Raw genomic sequence first — 15108 nt, 5'->3', positions numbered from 1 at the left:
AAAGTACATTTATGTGTGTGGAGGTCAAAAAAGTGAAAATAAACAAAATAGAAACTCCAAAATGAGAGTGATGTGTTTTAAATGTGTTAAAAGTTATCTCATGATCTGATGTCTTTCTTTAAACAGTTAAACAGTCTCTGGTGTTCTCATGAATTAAATCATGAAAAGGCACCGAGTGCCGAGGCTGCAGCCCAAAAAAACGGCAACAGGAAAATGTGTGTGCATTCTGCTTAGGAGCACATGCAAGAGAGGAGGCAGTTGTGCTCCTGAGTGTGTGTGTGTGTGTGTGTGTTGGCATTCAGCTGTGTGCAGGCTGAGGATTTCCCCCTGGTGAATGAGTAACAGTAGAGTGAAGCCAGAGCAGACTCCCACAACCCCCATGGCTACTTACCATTCAATACCCGGGGTTGTGTGTCTCTGTGCTTGTGCATGAATGTGTGTGTGTGTCTATAAGACCTTAAAAAGGCCAAGGGCCATCCCTGTGCAGCCCCCCCCTCGACCCCTCCCCTCCCCTCCCAGTCATGCAGGCCCTTTGTGTTCCCCTGTTTTCCCTTTTCAGGCTAACATCTGTATGCTAATGCAGCTCAATGGGAATGGACTGGAATCATCCTGGGAGAGAGGGTGAGGGGCTGCCTCCCTGTGTGTGTGTGTGAGCGTGTGTGTGTGTGTGTGTGTGTGTGTGTGTGTGTGTGTGTGTGTGTGTGTGTGTGTGTGTGTGTGAGCGTGTGTGTGTGTGTGTGTGTGTGTGTGTGTGTGTGTGTGTGTGTGAGCGTGTGTGTGTGTGTGTGTGTGTGTGTGTAGAGATGGGTGAATTTGTGAGCAGGAAAGAGTTTGTGCTGAGCTTAGCCGCTTGTTCACAGCATGATGTAAATGGGATGCTGCAGAAGACTGTGTGTTCTGTTCACAACATGCAAGATGATGGAGAAAACAGATTCCAAAACTTTGCTGACATTTTCAAGAGAGGGCCCAGTGTTTTACTCCACTTCTGAGACGAGTCCGGCCTCCTGTTTACCCCGGAGAGAGCCAAAGTGACAGGGATGACTGCTAGACTCTTGTCTCAGGTTATTTCTATAGGGAGCAGATCCTATCGGCTGCATACAGCACTACTTTGTACACTTTTTTAGGGAGCTGATACATCAAAATCTAAGAGCCGGTATTGTGCTTAAAATAAACTGTGCAACAGACTTCTGCAGGTCTGCATGGAGCTCTGCATGCAAAAAGAAAGAGTGTTATATTTTCCTTGTGTGACAATATTTCCTTTGCAGTATCGATCTGTAGGAATGAGGCGCTCAAGAACCTTACAGTTTCTGGAAGAGGTTGATAAACACATTTTGCAGTGTTTATTTTGCACTAAGATGTATCTCACCCCCGAAACAGGAAGCACATGCATCTACAAGGACAAGAACAGGATCTGTGACAACTTCTCTTGAACAACTTTTAAATCTCTTTGTTTGTGCACCACATTCAGATGGAAAGACAATCATTTCATATAGTTGAGCTTCTCTGAGAGTCTGATTCTTTCTGTTAGAAGGTCCACTCATTAAAGAATTAAGGACCACAAAAGACCCCAGGGGTGGAGCAGCAGCTATAGAGAGATGAAGTAATGTAATGCCATCTAGTGGGAGCTTTGGTGAAATACAACCTTTTCATTCTCAGACTCAGAGAGAACTTCACTCAAGATTCAAAGGTTTTTATTGTCAATTTTCACTGAGTATACAAGACGTTCAGGAAAAAGGAGATGCTGTTTCTCTCTCTTCCAGTTCTTTAAATATCTAAAATTTAAATATAAAAATACAATAAAATAAAATAAATACAGTTCTATCTATAAAAACAGCACATGTGCACAGTGCAGGTATTGCAGTGACAGTTTAAAAATGTACAATGAAAATGAGAATAGATAACAGTGCAAATGATATTAAGGTGCAGACAGTATTCAGAATAAGTGAATGATTAAGTAACCGGTTAATGTGCAAAACGCAGCTGAGGTAGAGTCATTGTATGTAGTGTGTGTGTGTGCATGTGTGTGCATATGTGTGTGTGTGTGTGTGTGTTAGTTAAAAACAAAATCACAATGTATCTCAAGAATACAAAGAATTTATGGTCAGAAAACAATCCGAACCAGGTCCTCTGCGGCTGCAATGGTTAAAGATCTACTGGGATGAAAAATGTGTATTTATGTGTGACCTTTTGTCCATTTACATATTTATTCATCTATTTATGTATTGTTTGTATTTTATTTTATTCACCTTGACCTACTAAACACAGAGGAGGCTAGAGTATTACATACTGTACTGCTGTTTACAACTTAAATAACAATGTTGAAGATCTTGCTGGGATAAGAGGGAGGGAGTTGTCGCCATGTGGGGGGTGGGGGTTCTAGTTTAAAGAGAAATGCCTAGGACCTGTTGTACCATTGTCTTTGAAATCTGTCATGCCCTTCTCTTTGAAATAAATAAAAAACAATTGATCGCAAAAAAAGAATACAAAGAATTTGACTCTGGTATTTTTGTGTACTCCCTGTACAGACATAAATAGACAGACACTAAAAATCAAGTACTAATAAAAAATATCTCTCTTTGAGAGAAAGAGAGAGAGATGTGCCGAGCAGAACTGGGATGTTTCCCATTACTGTTAAACATTCAGAAACGGGCAATCAAATTTTGGACACATCTAAATTTAAGCCCAAAAGACTCACTTCAATTTAAAGCACTAAAAACCCAAGAGCTGAACCCTGAAAACTGTCCCCTTAGTCAGCTGGTGAGGAAGCTAATCAGCCAGACTCCAATCAGCACTGATCCAAAACACAACCAAATTAAACTCATCATGAAGAACTCCAAAGATCTGTGTTTAGAACACTGGAGAAACCAAACAAAGACCCAAAGTGGAATGAATTGTTATTTGACCCTAAACCGTGATTATAAATGATCAGAGATACAAAACAAAGACGTATCCTGACCAATTACAGGCTGAGTGACCACCAGCTGTAGAGACAGAGTTGTACAGTACAGCCTCTTATGGAAATTGAGAACATCCCTTCTGTGGGAAGAAAAACCCCTCTGTGACCACAAGAGGGCAGCAAACATCCTCTACCTCAGGGGCGTCAAACTCATTTCAGTTCAGGGGCCACATACAGCCGAAGTTGATCTGCAGTGGGCCGGACCAGTAAAATCATAACATAATAACCTATAAATAAAAATAACTCTAAATGTTTCCCTTTGTTTTAATGCAAAAAAGTACATTCTGAAAATGTTCATATTTAATGAACTATCTTTCTACAAAAACAACTGTTTTATTTTTCATACTGGGGCCAAATATAATAATAATACTTTTTATTACTACGGAGCTACTGAGAAGGTTCTGTCCCCCCAGGTTCGGTGCTTGGTTCTGTGAGGTTGAGACAGGAGGTGGGCATGTGAGGAACGCAAGTTACGAGAAGGAGATGTGATGGTGGAGGAGGTCAGTGAGGTAGGAAGGGGGCCTGGTGGTGGAGGAGGTCAGTGAGGTAGGAAGGGGCCTGGTGATGGAGGAGGTCAGTGAGGTAGGAAGGGGCCTGGTGGTGGAGGAGGTCAGTGAGGTAGGAAGGGGCCTGGTGATGGAGGAGGTCAGTGAGGTAGGAAGGGGCCTGGTGGTGGAGGAGGTCAGTGAGGTAGGAAGGGGGCCTGGTGGTGGAGGAGGTCAGTGAGGTAGGAAGGGGGCCTGGTGATGGAGGAGGTCAGTGAGGTAGGAAGTGGGCCTGGTGGTGGAGGAGGTCAGTGAGGTAGGAAGGGGGCCTGGTGGTGGAGGAGGTCAGTGAGGTAGGAAGGGGGCCTGGTGGTGGAGGAGGTCAGTGAGGTAGGAAGGGGCCTGGTGATGGAGGAGGTCAGTGAGGTAGGAAGGGGCCTGGTGGTGGAGGAGGTCAGTGAGGTAGGAAGGGGGCCTGGTGGTGGAGGAGGTCAGTGAGGTAGGAAGGGGGCCTGGTGGTGGAGGAGGTCAGTGAGGTAGGAAGGGGGCCTGGTGGTGGAGGAGGTCAGTGAGGTAGGAAGGGGGCCTGGTGGTGGAGGAGGTCAGTGAGGTAGGAAGGGGGCCTGGTGGTGGAGGAGGTCAGTGAGGTCGGAAGGGGCCTGGTGGTGGAGGAGGTCAATTGCTTGCTGGACAGTGTTGTATGCAGGGCTGTTGTGCTAGTGTTCATAGTTAGTGGATCATCTTATAGTGCTTTAAAAAGTCTTTAGGAATCTCAACCGGATTATGCAAACAGCAAGTCATCTAATTTCTCACTTTGAGGAAAAAAAATCCCGGAAAAAAAGCGCTGTTCAGGTTCGCTCCATCAGCACTATGATTGTATGCGACCCCCGGAGGACAAATTTGAAATAGTAGTTACTTTTATTGAAAAATTGCAGATAATGTCTTCTCTGTCATTTTTTCACTTTGCTAAGTTGTTCAGCGGGCCGGATTGGAACCTCTGGCGGGCCGGTTTTGGCCCGCGGGCCGCATGTTTGACACCCCTGCTCTACCTGGAAACATCACATACTGTGAAGCTGCAGAATACCCCACCTTCTGATACTTTTTACTTCTATGTGATTATGAAGAAGTTTTTATTTATTTAACTTTTTAATAAAGATTACAGTTTCAGGTCATTGTGTGATTTTCTTTGGAAGCAGAAGATTTTTAAATTCTATTCTACCATCATAAAATAAATTCATCTTGACTTTGTACCGACTTCTTTGGGATGATGTAAAAGTTGTTGAACCTTATCATCAACAAGATTTATTAAATGTTTCTTTATAAGACATTCTTGTGGATGATATTTTTGTGTCATCTTCTGACTGCAGGACACTAAATGAGTATAATAACTTAAATTATTAAAATCAAGCTTTACCTGTGCTGTCTGTGGAAGGTCCCTTAAAACCCTTTACCCCCTTTCTTTACCAAAAACACTTTTTACAGTATTTAATATACATCTAATGGGAACATTACATTCACATTTGTCCAGTTTGTCAAGCTTAAAAAATAGGAGACATATTTCATTTGCTAGTTTTAGGATGATTTTACTTGGACGATTTATATGGGGTGGGATATATGTGTGAGTAGACACTGAAATTATGTTTTTAATATTTGAAACTACATTTTTGTTCTTGTAAATGCATAAAAATTTCTAATACATCGTTTGAACTTGTATTTAAATTTGATTTTGAATTTCACAATTTGACCTTGTGTTTAGCTTGAACAGTTACATTTAAAAAACACTGAAAAAAAGCATAATGAGAAATTGAATGTGTTAGTTTGAAACTGTATTCCAATAAATGTAATTCACTTTATATGTATGCCCATAGATTCATACTTCCATCATACTTTTTCTTTGTAATACTGCACTGGATCATAGTGTCTCTGGGACAATAATGAGCAGCACGGGGGCTCCACAAGGGACTGCTCTGGCTCCGTTCCTGTTCACACTGTACACTGTGGACTTCAAATACAAGTCTGAGTCCTGCAACATCCAGAAATACTCAGATGATACTGTGATTGTGGCGTGTAAACCCGAATGGACAGGAATCTGAATACAGGGATCTGACAAAAGCCTTCAGTGACTGGAGTCACAAAAACTGCCTCAGACTGAACTCCTCAAAGACAAAGGAAATTAGACTTCCAAAGATCCAGGCTCTGCCATCAGCTAGTAAACATTCGATGGGTGGACATTGAGGTGGGGCCAACCTACAAATATCTAGGCGTACACCTGGACAACAAGTTGGACTGATCCCTTAACACAGATGCACTCTACAGGAAGGGGCAGAGCTGCCTCTTTTTCTTAAGGAGGCTCAGATCCTTAGACCAGTTGGGGAGCCTGACAGTTTTGATCTTGGTGGCCAAACTGGGGCACTGACTGTTAAGGGGTGGCCAGGCGTGGAAAACATCAGGGGCTTACCCCAAACCTAGTAGGGTTACTTCCAATAATCATATCTACTTTCACTTATTCTTATAAAATAATTTAAAAAATGTTACATTTTTGTAGATTTGTAAGATTAAAAATTTAACTCGACAGAGTATCAACATTTAAATCTGCTGAACTCTTTAAGGACTCAAAATGAAGATGATTGTCAAAAGTCAAAGCATCAACAAAAATAATATTCAAATGTAAAGAAACTCCTGTCTCTGCAGCTTGTTGAAACACAACAGCTGATTTCAATATAAGTAATGCCTCTGACATGGCAAATAGCCAATCATGTTTAAGAATATCAGGTTGGCCACAGGGGTGGCCAATCAGTTTCCAAAGGTGGCCATGGCCACCCCCTGGCTCGGCCACTGCCTTAGACATCTGCAGTAAGATGCTGCAGATGTTTTATCAGTCTCTGGTGGCAAGTGTGTTCTTCTATGCTGCAGTCTGCTGGGGAAGCAGGATGAAACACAAGGATGCGAGGCGACTGGACAAACTAGAATCATTCATCCCTGCAGCCATGAGGCTTCATAACTTGGGGGATGAATAAAATACATTCTATTCTATTCTATTCTATTCTATTCTATTCCATTCTATTCTATTCTATTCTATTCTATTCTATTCCATTCTATTCTATTCTATTCTATTCCATTCTATTCTATTCTATTCCATTCTATTCTATTCTATTCTATTCTATATTCCATTCTATATTCCATTCTATTCTATTCTATTCTATTCTATTCTATTCTATTCTATTCCATTCTATTCTATTCCATTCCATTCTATTCTATTCTATTCTATTCTATTCTATTCCATTCTATTCTATTCTATTCTATTCTATTCTATTCTATTCCATTCTATATTCCATTCTATTCTATTCTATTCTATTCTATTCTATTCTATTCCATTCTATTCTATTCTATTCTATTCCATTCTATTCTATTCTATTCTATTCCATACTATTCCATTCTATCCATATGCTAGATTATGAAAATATTACATTAAAAGTATTAATTAAATTATATTGTGTTTCCACTACATTAACAGCCTGTTTTCAACGAAGAAGAAGCTAATAGTATGTCTTTCTCCTCAGTTCAGGTTTATTTATTCAGTCTTTGGGTGAAACGAGCATTTGACTACAATTCCCAGCAGCAACAGCGCGTATATGACATCACCGGAAGTCAAATATCCTGGTATAAATTCACTTCCGCGTCTCCGGCTGGCCCTTTCCTGTCTACGGCCTATTGGAAGATGGCGGTGCAAATCTCCAAGAAGAGGAAGGTTAGCAGTCTTTAATCCACTTTAGAGCGCACATACAGCGGGGTTATCACTAAATGAGAGGATGAGGGAGTGAATATGAACTGTTGGAGTGTGCTGAGGGGTTTGTGGAGGTTCTGATCCTCCGATATGAAGAGGATTGATCCAGATTCTGCCGGCGTCGCGTCCTCCTCATTTGGCTAGCTAACATGGCTCTGTAACCCGCCACCGAGCATGAGTTCCTCTCACTTCAGATGTGACTTCCTTCTCTTTTAAAACATGTTTAATAACTTTAAATGCTTTTTTAATTCCCCTTTATTATTTATTTGTCTGTCATTTGAGTTATTTGGAGTGTAGTTGTGAGTTAGCCTCACATTCACATTCAGGGTTACCTCAAATAAACCAGCAGACATCCGGAGCTCTGGGTTGGGATGTGTCATATAGAGTCATATAAGATAAAAACATTGATTTTAAATCATTTTAAAGCTGCTAAATACTAAATTACTTCACATGACTACCAGTGGCTAACATTAGCATCCCATAGGGGCTGCAGCACAACCTAAACCACCTGACATGCTGCTCTCTGTTAGCCATGTGTGACACATTTAAACAGTAGAGCTAACCAAAGTGTTCAATATATAAAGATATGTATGTATACAAAGAAAACTGACATTCAAACAGGTTAGTCACCATCAGGAGAGAGTACTGTGACTATAAGGGAGTATATGGTTTATAAGGATCTATGAGTGGACTTCCAAGAGGAGCCAAAAACCCCTCTATGGTTTTATCACAAGGTTTCACTATCACTAAATGGACACAAGTATTCAGATGTTTGACCATCACATCAACTGAGACTGTCATTTATTTAGTGTACAGTTTATCTGATGGAGATAATACAGATTACACAGCACAAGCCTTTTCTAACTTGTAGTTTCTGCTAGTTTCCAGCTCCTGTCCCTCGTTAGGCTTAAAGAAAGATAGAAAGACATCAAAATAAGATGCAAACAATAACAATCAGGGTAAAAATTAAAGACTAGAGGGTGAATATTTACATCATGGATGCATACAATCACAACAAGTTGTGATAGATCATTATAGAGGAGTTAAAATGATGAAGCTGACCGCCTCAGGGAGTCAAGATAGTTTATTGTTTTAATTAATGATGAAAAACATCTTAAGCATGCTCTTAAAACAACTGTTTGTTGAATTTATTTTATGATAGAATAGAATTTAAAAACGTGTTTTTCCACAATGTGAAAAATTTCTGCTTCAAAAGAAAATCACACAACGGCCTGAAGAGATCGTCACAGTCAGTATGATTCATAAACAAAGAGAGCAATATTTCAAAAACTGTAATCTTTATTTAAAAAGTCAAATTCCACCAGATCCGTGTCCGGCTGATCCAGCAGGTCGGAGCCCCCTGGATCAGATACACAAGACTAGACTTCTATTTTTGCTGGAGCTCGACTGGACATGGATCTGGTGGACTCCAGCTGAGCTGCTTTGATTGGTGTAATGACATTGTATTACATGTTTCTGTGGGAGTTTGTGCCCATTCATGTTGCCCGGCTCATAATCCCCGTACCAGTTCATCCCAAAGGTGTTCAATAGGGTTCAGGTCAGGACTCCATGTGGTTCTACATCGTTATAGTCTTGCTTTGTACACCGGGGCTTAGTCGTGTTGGAACAGAAGAGGTTTCCCCAAACTGTTGTTATAAAGTTAGAAGAAAAGCATCATCCAAGCGTTAATATTGCTCTCATAACTCTCAATTCAGGGTCTTAGTTTCTGTCCCTTCAGTGATGAGACGATGACGAGTCGGAACAGGACTCATTCTGGTTCTGCGGGGACTGGTTCAGGTCCACGTTTTGTGGCTCTGCTCCAGTTCCTCGGATCAGGGAGTCTTACTGGTTGAAGACATCGAGGCATTTGTCTGAGAAGGGTCGCCGCTCTCCTGCGCTCCGTCTGAGGAGCGACTCCACAGATTCTCTTCCTCAGATCTAAACTCTAACCGGACTCTGTTCTCCTCCCTCAGTTCGTCTCAGACGGTATCTTCAAGGCCGAGCTGAACGAGTTCCTGACTCGCGAGCTTGCCGAGGATGGCTACTCCGGTGTGGAGGTGCGTGTGACTCCAACCAGGACTGAGATCATCATCCTGGCCACAAGGTACGAACCCTGACGTGATTATGAACACACACACGAGTTAGCCTTCTTCTGATTCTTCAGACATTTAAACATTTAGTCTCAAAGAGCCTCTTTCCTTTCAATGATGATACGATGACGAGACAGAACAGGACTGTCTGCTTCTGTGGGTTACTGGTTCGGGTCCACGTTCTGTGGTCCCGCTTCAGTTCCTCAGATCAGCAGTTCTTCTCACGTGAAGACACAGAGGCATTTGTCTGAGAAAGGTCCAATAATCACAAACACCTTGCTTTTAGAAAAGTTTGAACGCCTCCTTTGACTCTGCAGACTGTTCATCAGAGAGTTAAAGTCTAACCTTGTTTTTCTTTATCGTTTTCAGAACCCAGAATGTTCTTGGAGAGAAGGGTCGTCGGATCAGAGAGCTGACCGCGGTGGTCCAGAAGAGGTTTGGCTTCCCCGAGGGCAGCGTTGAGGTAAAAAGAAAACTAGTGGACACTACTTTAGAATTTAATCTGTCAAGATGGCCGTCAGATATGTACAGTTTAATACTCACGACAAGTCAAACCTCTTCATCCCCGTGAGAGATGCACAGGTTAAGATGCACCTTCCTCCGCTCATCAGACGTTTGACTGAACCGTTCCTCTCTCTCTCTTTTAGCTGTATGCTGAGAAGGTTGCCACTCGTGGTCTGTGCGCCATCGCTCAGGCCGAGTCTCTGCGCTACAAGCTGCTGGGAGGTCTGGCTGTGCGTAGGTAAGTCCCTGTCACTTGGCTGTAATGTTAAATTTGATTTCCTTAAAGATTGCAAATCAAATGTTGAACCTAAGCGGCCTCTCGTGGAAATGTGACTGCATATTGTCTCAGCTGCATCAGAAATGTGGTCTCAGAAAGACAAGATGCTGAACACGGTGTCAGCTTTTGTCTGGTCTTTTCATCCTATCAAAAAAAGGCCTTCCAACTTCATGACAGCAGCTTTGTTTGTTCTTTTTCTGGGTCCTCTGATAGCTTTCTTAAACCTCCTCCAGACTCGACACTTAGGTCTTTGTAAGGTCACATAGTTCACCAGCACATTGTAGCAGATACTGTCATAATGATGTTAGGAGCATAACGAAAGAGTAAACAAGGTTAATTATTAAAGTAGGAAGAGATGATGATCTTCAAAAACAGAGAGTCATTAAATAAAGTTCACAGAAGAAGCCGTTTTGTCTCGGTGAGCTTTGTTTTGCTCTCATGACTCTCAGTTCAGGGTCTTAGTTTCTGTCCCTTCAGTGATGAGACGATGACGAGTCGGAACAGGACTCATTCTGGTTCTGTGGTGACTGGTTCAGGTCCACGTTTTGTGGCTCTGCTCTGGTTCCTCAGATCAGGGAGTCTTATTGGTTGAAGACATCGAGGCATTTGTCTGAGAAGGGTTGAAGCAGCACCAAAACTGTTTTCCAGAATTTAAAGTCACTGAAAAGCAAATTTTTTAAAGTTAAATACTTCAAAGTAAAAGTGCTGCACACACCAAATTATTCCCAAACCCTTAAGATTGATATCTGTGCTCTCTTTTGTCAGTGTGAGGAGATATGCATGATTCTGTCTCTGTGTTTGTTCCTCAACGTTCCTCTTCCTCGTCCCTTGCAGGGCTTGCTATGGTGTCCTGAGGTTCATCATGGAGAGCGGCGCCAAGGGTTGCGAGGTGGTTGTGTCCGGCAAGCTGAGAGGTCAGAGGGCCAAGTCCATGAAGTTCGTGGACGGTCTGATGATCCACAGCGGAGACCCCGTCAACTACTACGTCGACACAGCCGTCCGCCACGTCCTGCTGAGGCAGGGTGAGTAAAGTTCCACCGCAGACGTGACGGCAACATGAAACACTCTGAATGATGGAGATATCAGAATCTTAAATATTCCAGCAAAGATTAAAACATCTAAATGTAGTCATTGAAGTTTCTGAAACATTTCCCGTGTTAGGTTAAACTCAGAGATCATGACATTGAATAATTCTGCCTCCCACTCTGCGGCCGACCGGCTCAGGCACGACACGGTATTTAGACGAGACTTGTCGCTGATTGACCGCGGTCATGTGATAACCTGAGCTACAAACACCCGGCAGGTGACAGCAGTACATCTGCTGGGAATCATCACACCACCTACACGTTTTGTGGCACAGTGCTTCTACATCTACTTTATTTCTCTCCATTTAATCCATCAGTTGAGTCAGATTGATGTTAATTGTGAAATATATGATTACAATTTCAAGCATTTTCAAACCTTGAAAACACAACATTTAAAATGAAAGCATTTTCAAGGATTCCAAGCACCCGTACGACCCCTGCAATCAGGACTCGTGTCGGCTATCAGCAGCTGTTTGGCTGTAAACACAGAGCCTTAGCTTTGCTCTAGGTGTTGTCCACCCCCCCAGTCGTCCTTTTTGTCTCTGAGCTTTGTTTTGCTCTCATGACTCTCAGTTCAGGGTCTTAGTTTCTGTCCCTTCAGTGATGAGACGATGACGAGTCGGAACAGGACTCATTCTGGTTCTGTGGTGACTGGTTCAGGTCCACGTTTTGTGGCTCTGCTCCGGTTCCTCGGATCAGGGAGTCTTATTGGTTGAAGACATCGAGGCATTTGTCTGAGAAGGGTTGAAGCAGCACCAAAACTGTTACCTGAGTTTAAGATAACTGAAAAGCAAATGTATTAAAGTGACTTTAACTTAAAGTAAAAGTGTTGCACACACACACACAATGATTCCCAAATCCCTCCATTATTCTATCACAGGAGTTAGTACACACACACACACTGTTAGCATCCACATGTCGAACCCTGCATCAGAACTCGTCAGCTATCAGCAGCTCTTTGGCTGTAAACACAGAGCCTTAGCTTTGCTCTAGGTGTCAACAGCTCATGCAAAGCATTTCATTCATGGCTTTGAGGTAGAACAGGCGTCTGAACTCTCACTGGACGTGTTTGCAAACCGCTCGCTTTAAGGATCCTGCACCTGAAGTGGAAGTTAGAGCATCATCATCTGCAGTTACCTGATCTCTCGTTGTTTGTGGATCCAGAGAGATGTCAAACAGAACTTCACCAGCCTCAGTCTCAGTGTTTGGAAATGGATATAACATAAAAACGACTTGTTTGCGATCAGTCTATGATCCTTAATTCACTTCAGACCTCTGTGGATAATTCATGAGCCTTTTTAGAAATAGTCATACCTGTGCTGACATATCCTGGATCTAATGTATCTGGGGGTTAATTCCTGATTACTGATGTGATTGTTGTTCATCCTCCTCAGGTGTGCTGGGCATCAAGGTAAAGATCATGCTGCCCTGGGACCCCAGCGGCAAGATCGGCCCCAAGAAGCCTCTGCCTGACCACGTCAGCATTGTGGAGCCCAAGGAGGAGCAGCTGCCCACCACACCCATCTCTGAGCAGAAGGGGGCCAAGCCCGAGGCGCCCGTCATGCCCCAGGGAACACCTGTACCCACCGCATAAGAGGGTAAGACGCAGCAGGGACTCGGAGAGGTGCATTATGGGAAAAGCATGCTTTGTTTCTTTGTCTTTGCTGCAACATTTGCATAAAGGGATTTTAAATTCCTCTCCCAGAAAGCACCTGAACCAAAGAGCAGCTAGCTTATTGATTCTTAGTTAAGGTGCCTTGAATTTACCAAGATGTAGGAAGTAACTGTAAAAGAGACCTGAACAAAGACCGGCTTCAGGTTTTTGTCCCTTCAGTGATGAGACGATGACGAGTCGGAACGGGACTCTTTCTGGTTCTGTGGTGACTGGTTCAGGTCCACGTTTTGTGGCTCTGCTCCAGTTCCTCGGATCAGGGAGTCTTTTTCGGTTGAAGACATCGAGGCATTTGTCTGAGAAGGGTTGAAGCAGAGAGAAAGGATTACCTGTAGACTCACAGATATAAAATTTCTTGAGGAGTTTGAATCTGATTTGTCCTTTTGTTTGTCTCTTACAGGTTTTTGGACTGTCCTCCAGATGGAAGCAACACCCTGATCTTTGTGTACAAAACAATAAAAAATCTGGAAAACACACCTGGAGAATGTTGTGGTCACTTTGTCATGGGGAATACAGCTCTCAGATTTCAACACTTTAAAGGATGAAAGATTTACAATGACACACATGAGAAACTAAGATGTATGCAGCATGTTCTGTTGATGTAACTGATTTTAATCTGGAGTGTCTGATGTTGTTGAAACTGAAATATATAACAGAGATAAAAGGTTACAATCTTGCATCTTATTTCCTCCTGTGTGTAAATATGTAAATATTTTAAACACCAGTTTGAACAGGAAGTGAAAAGTGTTTTATTTCCTGGATTGTTTTTAGAAAGTTAAAGGAACACTCCACAAGATCTGCACCAAGAGTTTCAGAGTCACTGGATACACACCTGAGAGGAGACCGATGTCTCACTCTGATGGTTTTTTGTTGAACCAGAATCAGTTTGCTATGCAGGGGTCAAATTTTTAGGATATAACTTAAATATATACACCAGAGTCATTCATGAATAAATGTAAGATGAATTTGCTTTTTTTATAGATGCTTTCCGAGCACTTTTTCCCACATGTAGACTGTAAGTACTCTGCTTACTTTGAGGTGGTTGATGCCATTGATGCTGTTTTCTGTTGGTGCAGCTAATTTCAGAATCAGAATCAGGAATACTTAATTTATCCCAGGGAGGGAAATTCAGTCATTACAGAGCTCTTATAAACAGTATGTAAGAGAGTTAAACTATTAATAGAAGAAGGAACAAAATAAGATAGAAATAGAAACAATAAAATCTGTACAGAAGCACAGAATAGTTAGAATTACCTATGTACAACATTTTTAATATCTACATTAATTTGTAGCATCTTTAAGAGTTGATGGACAAGAACTAGGGCAGGGGTCCCCAAAGTTTCAGCCCAAGGCCCCCACTGTCCCTCAAATGTAGCTCCATACTTAATTTAGCTGGTCTGCAGAAAATTACACACCTTGCAAGGAATCATATGGCAACAAAGAGGGCAGAAAATTAATGAAAATTGTGTTTTATTTCAAATTGAATTGCTTTTTTCCTCAATATATTGAAAGAAATGGACAGAATATTCAATTGTAGATTATTTAAAGGCCCTGTGAGGAGTTTTGAACTGGCTGAGAAACAGACTGAAAATGATACTGATGCCTCTTTATAACCTTCAATAGCAAACAAGTCCATCAGCAGCAACACTGACACCTTCTCTGTTGTCATTTTTAATGCCTGAAACCACCCTGGGGGGGTAGGTGTCAGACCAGATGTAACTTTAGGACATGCATTAACACTGCGTCACCTTCTTCCCCCTAGTTCTGCCTCTGTTACTACCTCAGATGAAGGAACGACTTCATCCAACGATCGCACCTCCTGCATCCTTGTAATGGCAGCATGTGAGCGCCGAAAGAGAGCCACATAATCACTCTTATCACCAGGCCTCTACCTCGTGTAAGGGCCCTGCTCACCCTGTCCGGATTCTAATGTGCCCTAAATGTGTAGGGATCAATTTTGTTGTGTTTTTGAACACTTGATCTTGAAATAAGAACTCTGAGTGGACAAACTTTGATTACACTGAAACCATTACAGCCTGGTCTGCAGCTCCTGACTGAAGCAGCTGGAGCAATTCCAAATCTTTTGTACCTTTCAGTCTTTAAGACTTCAAAATGTGTTTAAAAAAAAGGATAAAATAAAAGGTGTCAGTTTGGGATCACCTCTAATTGCCCGTTATCTTGTGTGATGTTGTGTTTTGGCCACCGAGGTTTGGTCTGCTCCGTCTTCAGATTCAGGAAAGAGAGAGAACGTATTT

The 15108-nt window shown here is 42.2% G+C and overlaps 1 protein-coding gene and 5 non-coding genes across 6 annotated transcripts; all 6 read left to right on the top strand.

Moving 5' to 3' along the window:
* The first annotated feature begins 7059 nt into the window (after window positions 1-7059).
* Window positions 7060-13329, top strand: rps3 (ribosomal protein S3). Its single transcript, XM_034701100.1, has 7 exons — window positions 7060-7189; window positions 9199-9329; window positions 9685-9778; window positions 9963-10057; window positions 10931-11118; window positions 12576-12779; window positions 13254-13329. The coding sequence occupies exons 1-6, from the start codon at window positions 7160-7162 to the stop codon at window positions 12773-12775; spliced, it is 738 nt and encodes a 245-aa protein (XP_034556991.1). The 5' UTR covers window positions 7060-7159; the 3' UTR covers window positions 12776-12779; window positions 13254-13329.
* LOC117826017 lies at window positions 8958-9105 on the top strand. Its single transcript, XR_004633975.1, has one exon. It is a non-coding gene; the product is annotated as a small nucleolar RNA SNORD15 (small nucleolar RNA).
* On the top strand, window positions 9425-9571 carry LOC117826020. The gene has a single exon (XR_004633978.1). It is a non-coding gene; the product is annotated as a small nucleolar RNA SNORD15 (small nucleolar RNA).
* LOC117826018 lies at window positions 10568-10715 on the top strand. Its single transcript, XR_004633976.1, has one exon. It is a non-coding gene; the product is annotated as a small nucleolar RNA SNORD15 (small nucleolar RNA).
* On the top strand, window positions 11777-11924 carry LOC117826019. Its single transcript, XR_004633977.1, has one exon. It is a non-coding gene; the product is annotated as a small nucleolar RNA SNORD15 (small nucleolar RNA).
* LOC117826016 lies at window positions 13010-13158 on the top strand. Its single transcript, XR_004633974.1, has one exon. It is a non-coding gene; the product is annotated as a small nucleolar RNA SNORD15 (small nucleolar RNA).
* Window positions 13330-15108: the final 1779 nt, after the last annotated feature.

The sequence above is a fragment of the Notolabrus celidotus genome, chromosome 14 (genome assembly GCF_009762535.1).
Source record: "Notolabrus celidotus isolate fNotCel1 chromosome 14, fNotCel1.pri, whole genome shotgun sequence".
Lineage (NCBI taxonomy): Eukaryota > Metazoa > Chordata > Actinopteri > Labriformes > Labridae > Notolabrus > Notolabrus celidotus.
The sequence above is the reverse complement of the archived record's forward strand: the minus strand, read 5'-3'. Positions and strand labels throughout refer to the sequence as shown.

Bases quoted from the DNA above. Each gene is read 5' to 3' on its own strand.
- rps3 (XM_034701100.1), top strand. From the start codon at position 7,160: ATGGCGGTGCAAATCTCCAAGAAGAGGAAG. The intron at 7,190-9,198 runs GTTAGCAGTCTT...CTCCTCCCTCAG, and splicing joins AAATCTCCAAGAAGAGGAAG to TTCGTCTCAGACGGTATCTT. The intron at 9,779-9,962 runs GTAAAAAGAAAA...TCTCTCTTTTAG, and splicing joins TCCCCGAGGGCAGCGTTGAG to CTGTATGCTGAGAAGGTTGC.